This window comes from Coenobita brevimanus, chromosome 77, assembly GCF_032717465.1.
Source record: "Coenobita brevimanus isolate Jiangsu-jjx chromosome 77, ASM3271746v2, whole genome shotgun sequence".
Classification (NCBI taxonomy): Eukaryota; Metazoa; Arthropoda; class Malacostraca; order Decapoda; family Coenobitidae; genus Coenobita; species Coenobita brevimanus.
This window is the reverse complement of record NC_137030.1, coordinates 364,404-374,953: the sequence shown is the minus strand read 5'-3', so window position 1 is coordinate 374,953 and position 10,550 is coordinate 364,404. Positions and strand designations below refer to the sequence as shown.

Here is a 10,550-nt window from a genome sequence, read left to right as displayed (position 1 = left end):
CATTTGGTTATATGGTTACCACCCAGCGTATTAAATGGTTACTGAGTTACAGGAAACCATTTGACTTGCAACTCAGTGTAGAGTCACCGGAAGGCGGCGCTACATCGAGTGAGAGGATGATAAACGCCGCCACCCAACACTAATTAAAAAAACAATGTTAATAAATTCAAATCCACACAATTTCTAAAGCTAAATTATCATCTGTAAAAGTTCTGTTTGACTTAGAAGTACCCTGAACCTGGCTTATATCTATCTATCCGTGTATCTATCTATCTAGCTGTCTAGAGAGAGGGAGGGGAACAGGAAGAGAGCAGGAAGAGGGCAGATAGATAGATAGATAGATAGACACTGAGTAAAACTATGATATAAATTCTAAGTAGAGGGAGTGAGGTCACATTGAAGTGCTCTTATCTTGCTTCCTTCCCAGCCTGCATCTGAAACGGTAAAAAAAAAATCAATGAGTTTTTACAGATATTTTGTGTGTGTGTATATATTCATTTTTCGGACCTGTTTCTGTCGTGTGTGTGTGTGTGTGTGTGTGTGTGTGTGTGTGTGTGTGTGTGTGTGTGTGTGTGTGCAGTATAGCTTACCTGGGCCAATTGATGTTCTAATTTCGATGCTTTCTCTGCCTCCTTCTGCCACTTGCTCTGTAATAATAATAATAATAATAATAATAATAATAATAATACCGGTAATAATAATAATAAAAATAATAATGATGATGATATTCTTGTACAAAAACTCTTCTTTATTTCTAACTCTGTTTTTCTTTCTCCAGGTAAAGGTGATGCGCGGACGTCGATGTACGGCAAGGTGAGTGATATTAATGAGTTACGGTCAAAAGTTAGTTTACGGTTTTGAAGGTATACAGTACTGGCTTTACACACACACACACACACACACACACACACACACACACACACACACACACACACACACACTATAGTAACCTAACCTAACCCAGTCTAAACATAATTAACCTCACACTCTCACCCAACCACCCCATACCTTGCCTAACCCAACCCAGCCAAGCCTAAAATGACCTAATCCAACCGAACCTAACCCTGCCTGACCTAATCTAATACAACCCAAGCTAAACATACCTAAACCGACGTATTCTAACCCAGTCTAACCTAATCCGTCTATACCTAATCCAACTGAACCCAACCCACCCCAAAATGACCTAATCCAACCAAACCCTGCCTAAAGTGACCTAACCTAACTTCATATCACCCGTTCATTCCTTAAGATTTACCTGTCTGTGATGTCTGTGAAAGTCTACGGATGTCACACGCAAAGTTTGGCCCGTTGTGTTCACAGGTGTGTGTGTGTGTGTGTGTGTGTGTGTGTGTGTGTCGTATTGAGAGAGAGAGAGAGAGAGAGAGAGAGAGAGAGAGAGAGAGAGAGAAATTCCTAAAAAAAAAGACGCGCACACAATAAATACATACTCTTCCGTCTCCCCTCCCCCCCCCTCTCTCTCTCTCTCTCTCACGTGAAAGAAAATCCTGTTTCCATCTCGCCCTATTGTCCTTGGTGTTGTGGTCAGTCAGATTCCATATTTTAAAAAGATTTAATAATTTCTGTCTATCTATCTGTCTGTCTCTGTCTCTCTGGCTATCCATCTGTCTGTCTGCCTGTCTGTTTTTCTCTCTGTCTGTCTGTCTGTCGCTGTGTTTCTGTCTCTGTCTGTCTTTATATCTCCTTTGTGTGTCTGTCTGTCTGTATTTTGTCTATACGTGTCTGTCTAAGTCTGTCCACGTATATATTTGCCTCTCTCTCTCTCTCTCTCTCGTTTGGTCATCATTCAGTCCTCGCTGCCACTTCTTCGTGATTAGCATTGAGGCATCACATTACTTCTCTTGAACTGATTCCGTGATTAACTTAACCCCCTGAAGGCCAGCTAATTCCCCCTCCCCCTCTCTCTCTCTCTCTCTGCTCCCTCCTCCCTTCTCCTCTTCTCTCCCTCCCTCACATCCTAGTCTCTTCTCCCTACCTACTTTTTCTCCCTCCTTCCCTCCCTCCCCTCTTCCTGCCTTCTCTCCTTCCCTCCCTCCCTCCCTCCCTCCTCCGTGCTGAGAACCGCCCCGCCTACCAGGTCATGACCCTATCTGACCCCTGTGCGTCATACCCAAGGCCTCTCTCTCTCTCTCTCTCTCTCTCTCTCTCTCTCTCTCTCTCTCTCTCTCTCTCTCTCTCTCTCTCTCTCGTAATTCGCCTATAAAATCATCAGTTTTTGGACCCGTAAGCCCGTATTATCATCGGTTATGGAAGCTCCCTAACACCTTTTCCGTAGCGATTTATTTTGCTTGTTGCTCGATACTATGCTGTTCCGTGTCATGTAAATCATTCCAATACCGCCATACGCCTAAATAACAAGCAAATTGTGTAGTTCTCAACCGTGTCCAAAAATAAATCGCCAGGGAACAGGTATTTGGGAGCGTCCTGAACTATAATCAACTGTCACTTTAAAAACAGTCCTAAAATCACATCCCAGACCATCTTGTATAATCTATCTATCTATCTATCTATTGCCAGACACCTCAATCCCGTTTGGGGTGGCCACAAACAAATCGCCTCCAAGTCGCCCTGTATAATTAATCTGGTTATTATATTATTCTCTTCAATAAATTGTAATCTTAACATTTATTTCCATCATGCACTCCTAGTTCTCTTATTTATTTGTGTATTTAGTTAGTTATTTATTTATATTGTCAGTTATTTCCCTCCCTTCACCTTAACTTGGCTCAGATTTTCGTCCTGTGTTGCAGTTCAGTGGAAGAATATTTTTGTTATAGGTCTACATCCTTTCCATAGCACTTCTTCGTGACTAGCACCATATTCTAGTGTTACTCGACTGTTACAACTCAGCATTCAAGATGGGGAGATGGGAATTTTAGCCCAAGTTAAAGTTAAAAGATTGTTTACATTTGTCCACCCACCTGCATGTCCAAAATAGTTGTGTCTCTCTCTCCCAAAGTCCTCGTCAGATCCACTATCTCTCTCTCCAGTCTCTCTCCCTCTTTCTCTCTCCTCTGTCTCTCTTCCTCCAGCCTCTTCTTTTCCTCCTCCAATTTCGCAAGCTCCCCCTCCAGCAGTTTTCTCGAGGTTTCTGCGTTTTCTTTCTCCTCTTCACTTTTCTTCGTCGCTTCCTCTGTCTTCCTCAGCTGCCGTCCCATTCTCTTTCTCTCTTCCTCTGCGTTCTTTCTCTCTCTCTCAACCTCTTCTCTCTGCGTCTCTATCTTCTTTCTCTCCCCCTCCATTTTTCTCTTCTCGTCTTCCATTTCCTTCTTCTCCCCTTCCATTTTTTCTCTTTCCTCCTCCATTCTCTTCGATTCTTCCTCCATTTTTTCTCTTCTTTCCCTCTCTTCATCCTCCGCTTTTCCTCTTCTCTCCCTCTCTTCTTCCTCCTTTATCTTCGCCCTCTGCAGTTCCTCCTTCAATTCTCTCGTTGTCGCCTGTCAAAAATGGCGTTGTTTTAACCATCCACTCAGTTCATGTAGCGCAGCCGTTATCAACAATTAGTAACCCAGAAAAACATTTACTAAGCTGGGTGGTAACCATAGCAAAGCACATGATGCGTTAGGGAATGGTGTTCCTTTTTGTGATGGATTTAATTGTGCTTTCACTCGCATCTTAAATGTCGGGACCAGCTTGCCTAGCCCCGGGTTCCTACACTCCTTATGGGGTGAAACACGATTGGATGATGGATGATGGATGGATGGATATAGTTGTGCTAGAGAGGGACGCCTGCACGTGGTGGCACTGATGTGATAAGGCAGTGGAGTCGTCCGGTTCTACAAACGTTCCTCAGGCCGCTCCGTATCTCCCGAAAGGTGGATGGACTATTGGAGAAGGGCAGCATCCGCCAGCAGTCCACCGGGTGCACGTTCAGATGAGCCTAAGGTTACAACTACTACTACTACCACCACTACTGCTACTACTACTACTACTACTGTCAAATTATCGTGAATGCTGAGTTGTAACAGTAGATTTTGTGCTGGTCACGAAGTGCTATGGGAAGGCTGTAGGGCCGTGGTAGTGTGTTCCTGCTACGTAAAATAAGCTGAAAAAAAATCTGGGCCAAGTTAAGGTGAAGGAACTATAGCATGCCTCCCCTCCTCTCTCTCTCTCTCTCTCTCTCTCTCTCTCTCTCTCTCTCTCTCTCTCTCCTCAGCAGGCAGTCTAACCATCAAATCTGCATTCTTCCTCTTTCACTCTCATTTCTTTCTCTTCTCTCTCCTCCGGTCTTTCTTCCATCTCTCTCTCTCTCTTTCCTCCCGTCTTCCCTCCATCTCTCCCTTTCCTCCATCCCTCCTTACCTCCTCAGCAGCCAGCTTCCTCATCATCTGGTCATGTTCCGTCTGTGTGTTGTGTAATAAGCCTCTTAGAGATGCCGCCTCCACCTCACTCTTCTGCAGTGACCCCTTAAAAGAAAATGAGAATATTGTATCTATCGGGGTGGTTTATCTATTCCAGTGTCTGTTTATCTCTCTCTATATCTGTCTGTCTGCCTGTCTTCATGTCTGTCTGTCTCATTGTCTGGTTCTGTCTGTCTGTCTGGGCTATCTACACTCTGTCTTCATATCTTCTATCTGTTTATTTGTCTATCTATCTGTCTATCTATCCATCTGTCTGTCCATCAATCTGCCTATCTATCTATCTATCTACCTATCTTTCTATCTATCTATCTGTCCTTTAGTAAACCTCACATAGATGCCGTCTCAACATCACTTTTCTGTAGTGATCCCTGAAAGAAAATGGGAGTCTTTTATCGATCGGGGTCTACCTGTTTATATCTGTCAGTCAGTAAATTAATCTGTCTGTCTATCTATCTATCAGTCTATCTACCTGCCTACTGAAATAAGAAACTAGATGAAGATAATTATTTTTATTCAAATTATAATACAATCTCTCTCTCTCTCTCTCTCTCTCTCTCTCTCTCTCTCTCTCTCTCTCTCTCACCTTTAACTCCTCGGTCATCGTTGTTTGTCTGTCTCTCTCGTTCATCGTTGCTTTCAAAATGTCTTCTTTCTTTTCCATCTCTCTTCTAGAGGCTGCTAAGTTTGCCTGTGAGATAGATAGATAAATAAATAGATAGAAAGGTAGGTAGGTAGGTAGGTAGGTAGATTAATTGATACCTACCTACCTACCTACCTACATATATACATGCATACATACACACAGATGGATAGATTGGTAGGCAGAACGATAGATTAGATGACACATACATACATACATACATTCATTCATTCATTCAAACATACATACACAAAGTTGGAGAGATAGGTAGATAGATAGATAGATAGATAGATACAGAGCTTGATAGAGTAATAAAAATAACCGTGAATACGCCATCCATACTCTCTCTCTCTCTCTCTCTCTCTCTCTCTCCTCCCTCAGTTCCGCATTCAGTACTTTCAATTCTTCTTTAGATTTTGATAAACTTGAGGTGATTGTGGAGAGCTCCTTCTGTTGAGATAGATAGATAGAATGAAAGATAGATAGGTAGATAGATAGACAGAAAGATAGATAGGTAGATAGATTAGCAGGTGAGAAGATGGATGGTTGGATGGTAGATTTATTGATTGATAGAAGGATGGCTGTGGATAGATAGATAGATAGATAGATAGGTTAGTAGGTGGGAAGATGGATGGCTGGATGGTAGATAGATTGATGAATGGGATGGCTGTATGGATACGTAGATATATAGATGGATAGATATATAGATAGGTGGATGGATGGATAGATAGACAGATGGATGGATGGATGGATAGATAGGTGGATAAGAAGCTAGGCAGACAGACAGATAGACAGACAGTTGGGGAGATAAGGAGATATACAAGTAGATAGATGAATGGAAATGTTCATAGATAGATAGACAGATAGATAGTTAGTTTATAGACAGGCAGATTGGATCATTCACTTATTTGACAGTTAAATTAATAATAATAATAATAATAATAATAATAATAATATTAATAAAGAACAGTTTTGTTACCAGATACAGAAATAATAATAATAATAATAATAATAATAATAATAATAATCTTACCTCCAATGTCTCCACCCTGTTATTCACTCTCTCACAGTTCTCTCCCTTCTCCAGTAATTCCCTCCTCATTCTCACCATTTCCTCCTCTCTCTCTCTCCCTTTCTCTCTCTCCTCTCTCAATTTTTCCTCCGTCTCTCTCCTCTTTTCCTCCGCTTCTTTCTTCTCTTTCTCCAGTGCTTTCTGCAGTTCACTCGTTTTCTTCAGTTGGTCCTGAAAGAAAATGGGATGAGGTGAGTCTCTCTCTCTCTCTCTCTCTCTCTCTCTCTCTCTCTCTCTCTCTCTCTCTCTCTCTCTCTCTCCCTCTCTCTCTCTCTCACCTGGAACTGCGCTGTCTTTTCATGTATCATTTTCACACTGTTTAGTGCTGTCTTTCTCTCACTGTCGGCTGCTTTTACCTCGCTCACGGCGAGAGAGAGATTTTCTTCCCTGTAATAAGGAAAGAATAAATAAATTAGGGAGTGAGGGGGGGATTTACCAAATAATTTTTACGTCATCATCATCATCATCATCATCATCATCATCATCATCATCATCATCATCATCATCATCATCATCGTTTGTTCTCAACTTGTGTTACAAAATGAACGGCGGTGATGACAGAGATAGATAGATAGATAGATAGATAGATGGATAGGTAAGTATAGATAGGTAGACTGAGAGATATACGGCTTGATAGATAAGTAGATAGACATACGTTGATAGATGGAGAGAGAGAGAGATGGGCTGATAGATAGGTTGAGAGACTGGGATATATAGATAGACAGACATAGGTAAATAGATGGATAGACAGTTGGATAGATGGATGGGTAGACAGGTAGGTTGATAGATAGATAGACAGATAAATAGACAGTTGGATGGATGGATGGATGAACGTATGGATGGGTAGGCAGACAGGCAGGTAGATAGATAGATAGGTAGGTGGGTGGATAGACAGTGTGATAGGTGGATGAATGAATGTGTGGGCGGGTAGGTAGACAGGCTGGTCGATAGATAGATAGATAGACAGATAAATAGACAGTTGGATGGATGAATATATGGTTGATTAGACAGATAGTTAGATAATACTCACAATTTCTTAATATGAGCAGCTGTGGATTGTTTATAGGCGGCCATTTGTGAGTTGAGAGAGTGGACGGTGACGGTGAGAGCGACACACAACATACTCAAGGCGAGACTAGTAACCAAGGAGACGCAGGACTGGCCACGGCTCTCTCTGATCAGCGGTGTGTCCTTCTTGCCTGGTGGGGGGAGAGGTGCATGGTTATATCTGTCTGTCTGTCTGTGTCTGTCTGTATATATCTATCTGTCTAGCTCTTTGTATGTCTATCTATCTGTCATCTTCCTTTATCTGTTTCTGTCTATCTATCTATCTGTCTATCTGTCTATTTATCCATCTGTCTGTCATCTGCCTGTATCATTATCTATCAGTCTGTCTGTATGTCTGTCTGCCCATCTGTCTATCTATCTGGCTGTTTGTCTGTCCTATCTATCTATCTATCTGTCATCTGCCTTTATCTCTGTCGGTCTATCTGTCTATCTATCTATCTATATAAATCTATCTATCTATTTATCTATCTGACTGTCTGTCTGTCTGTCTGTCTTTCTATCAGTAACCTGTGATGACGACAGCACTACGGCCCTCTAGCTCATCCTTTCCATAGCACTTCTTCGTGACTAGCATCATACTCTAGTATTTATTTCCGATATCTCAGTGGCAGAATAAGGAAATACTCCGGCTCTACATCCTTCCCTTAGCACTTCTTCGTGACTATTTCATGAATCTGACGGGCAGACTAAGAGTACTATGGCTTAGCATCCATTCCATAGCACTTCTTCGTGACTAGTGTTATGCATCAAAAGACTGGAGGTCATAGGCAGAGGGAAGTGTAAATTTAGGACGATAGGCCTACTGTGAAAACCTGACACACACACACACACACACACACACACACACACACACACACACACACACACACACACACACACACACACACACACACACACACTGGGGTACTAGTCTGATTACATTTCATTATTTTTTCCTATGTGTATTTATCTTAAGAGAAAATCCATCCCTGCGAATAACGAGAGAGAGAGAGAGAGAGAGAGAGAGAGAGAGAGAGAGAGAGAGAGAGAGAGAGAGAGAGAGAGTGTGAGGGAGAGCGAGAAAGAGAAATGTTATCAAATTACGTAAGCGTGAGAACTAATACCAGATGTGTGGGAGAGAGAGAGAGAGAGAGAGAGAGAGAGAGAGAGAGAGAGAGAGAGAGAGAGAGAGAGAGATAATATCAACGTATATTATTTATTATTATTATTCCTGTTCTATCAACTTTCCCTCATTTCTGTTCATTTTTTCTCTAGTACGTGTTCGTTTTCTCTTACATTTTATATTTCCTACTTGCTTCCTTTCCCTTTATTCATTTGTCACCTCTCTCTCTCTCTCACACACACACACACACACACACACACACACACACACACACACACACACACACACACACACACACACACACACACACACACACACACACACACACACACACACACACACACACACACACATTTCGTCCCGTCGCTCACAAAGGCGTTCAACCATATTAAGAAACAACCATTGAATTAAATCATTTATTTTTCTCTGAGTTTTTTCATCTGTTTCTTGCACTTCTTCCTCACTAGTGTTTGGGGAGATGAGTGAGAGGGAAGGAGGGAGGGAAGGAAGGAGGGAGGGAAGGAAGGGAGGAGGGAGGGAAGGAGGGAGGGAAGGAAGGAAGGAGGGAGGGAAGGAGGGAGGGAAGGAAGGAAGGAGGGAGGGAAGGAAGGAGGTGAGGAGGGAAAAACGAAAATAGGAAGGGAAGGGGAGGGAAGGCAAGACAGAGAGAGAGAGAGAGAGAGAGAGAGAGAGAGAGAGAGAGAGAGAGAGAGAGAGAGAGAAACCAGTATAAAGTGATCGTGAATAACCTAAGTAACCTGTTGGACTGGAAGAAAAATTTCTATCCCTGTCTGTCTGTCTATCTACCTGTCTACCTGGCTGTGCATCTGTCTATCTGTCTATCTGTCTCATTGTTTGTGTGTCTGCGTCTATGATCTTCGTTTGGTTTCTGTCCATCCATCTGCATTATATATTTCTGTCTACACATATCTGTCTGTCTGTCTGGTTGTTTGTCTGTCTATGTATGTATCTGTCTATCCATCTATCAGTCTATCTGTCTGCCTTTCTATTTCTCTTATTGTTTGTCTGTCTGCATCTGTGTCCATTGGTTTCTGTCTATCCATCTATATATTTCTGTCAACACGTATCTGTCTCACTATCTGTCTGTCTGTCAATTGGTCAGTTATGTCACTCTGTTTATGTGTTTAATACTATATCTGTCTATGCATATATCTGTTCATCTATCATTCTGCTTAACTGTCTGTCTGTATCTATCTTTGTCTGTCTGCCTGTCTCTATCTCTCTTTGTCTGTCTGTCTGTGTGAAGTAGTTAGTTCTTACCTCCATTTTTGTTTCCATCTTTAGTCTTCTTTCCCTCACCCATTTTTCACTCTTCGCCTTTTCCTTCCTCGCTTGTGATCTTTTTTTTTCGCTTCCTTCTTTTTCGATGCTTAGTCTTTCCTTACTTTTTTCTCTCCTTCCTTCCCTCGTTTCTTCCTTTCCTCCTTACCTCTTGTGTTTTTTTTTTTCCTTCACGTGTCTGCTCTTCTTTCCTTCTCTGTTCCTTTCTTTTGCGTCTTTCTTACTTCTTTCTCCTTTTCCCTCCTTCCTTGCACCCCTTTCTCGTCCTTCTCAATTTTTTTCCCTTAAATATCCTTCTTTCCTTGTTTTCCTTACTCCTTTTTGCCGTACCTACTTTTCTTCCTTCGCTCCTTTTTTTCCCTTTACTATGTTCGTTTCTCCTTCCTTCCTTCGCTTGCTTCTTCCTTTTTTTAGTTCGTTTGCGTTTCTCGTTTTTTTGGCTTTTCTTCTTTCGGCTCTTCCTTTTCTTCCTTGATTTCTTCCTTTTGTCCTTTTGTTTCCCCCCTTCCTGCGTTTCCTTTTTTTCTTCACTTTCCTTCTTCGTTCTTCCTTCTCTATTTTCTTCTTTTCTTCCTTATTTCCTCTCTTCACTTCCTTCCTATGCCATCGATGCCAACTCAGTGTATATAAAAAAATATTCTCAATAAAATTAGCTCTCTTATCTATTTATCTCACTGATGTGAGAGATAAGCACTTTTCCCTGTGTGTCTCCCTCTCTCATTCATTATTATATTCTTTCCGTATGATATTAAATATAATTTACTGTATACCGGTACCAGAAAATAGCGCAGACTAGTGGACAAATTGATAGATTTCTCCAGTAGACGGTGAGGTAAATAATTTTCCTCCCATAGACAGGGAGATGGATAATTTTCCTCCACGTGGGGAGAATTCAGGGAGCTAAACCCAATGACGAAGGGAGAGAGGGACAAAAACCGACTGGCATGGAAGTAGTGAGGTGGCAAGAGGGCTGGCACATGCTCACTG

General features: G+C 41.9%; 1 protein-coding gene and 1 long non-coding RNA gene across 3 annotated transcripts; both read right to left on the bottom strand.

Annotated features, from left to right (window-relative positions):
• Nucleotides 1-396: 396 nt before the first annotated feature.
• Nucleotides 397-5,063, bottom strand: LOC145408451 (uncharacterized). Of its 2 annotated transcripts, XM_080279179.1 has the most exons (5): nucleotides 4,963-5,063; nucleotides 4,320-4,424; nucleotides 2,940-3,455; nucleotides 591-647; nucleotides 397-434 (listed from the first exon to the last, which is right to left on the bottom strand). In XM_080279179.1, exons 1-5 carry the CDS (start codon nucleotides 5,038-5,040, stop codon nucleotides 408-410), a joined length of 783 nt encoding a protein of 260 aa, XP_080135305.1. In that variant the 5' UTR covers nucleotides 5,041-5,063; the 3' UTR covers nucleotides 397-407. The 2 variants fall into 2 exon arrangements, with proteins under 2 accessions (XP_080135305.1, XP_080135306.1); XM_080279180.1 differs by lacking the exon at nucleotides 2,940-3,455.
• A 318-nt stretch (nucleotides 5,064-5,381) lies between these two features.
• LOC145408465 (uncharacterized) lies at nucleotides 5,382-6,478 on the bottom strand. The gene is made up of 3 exons (XR_013898926.1): nucleotides 6,370-6,478; nucleotides 6,053-6,262; nucleotides 5,382-5,469 (listed from the first exon to the last, which is right to left on the bottom strand). It is a non-coding gene; the product is annotated as an uncharacterized LOC145408465 (long non-coding RNA).
• Nucleotides 6,479-10,550: the final 4,072 nt, after the last annotated feature.

What these genes read in the sequence shown, in the direction of transcription:
- LOC145408451 (XM_080279179.1), bottom strand. Translation starts at nt 5,040, where the DNA reads ATGGAAAAGAAAGAAGACATTTTGAAAGCAACGATGAACGAGAGAGAC. An exon ending in CGATGACCGAGGAGTTAAAG is followed by an intron (nt 4,425 to 4,962) that starts GTGAGAGAGAGA and finishes TTTTCTTTTAAG; the next exon opens with GGGTCACTGCAGAAGAGTGA. An exon ending in TAGAACATCAATTGGCCCAG is followed by an intron (nt 435 to 590) that starts GTAAGCTATACT and finishes TTACCGTTTCAG; the next exon opens with ATGCAGGCTGGGAAGGAAGC.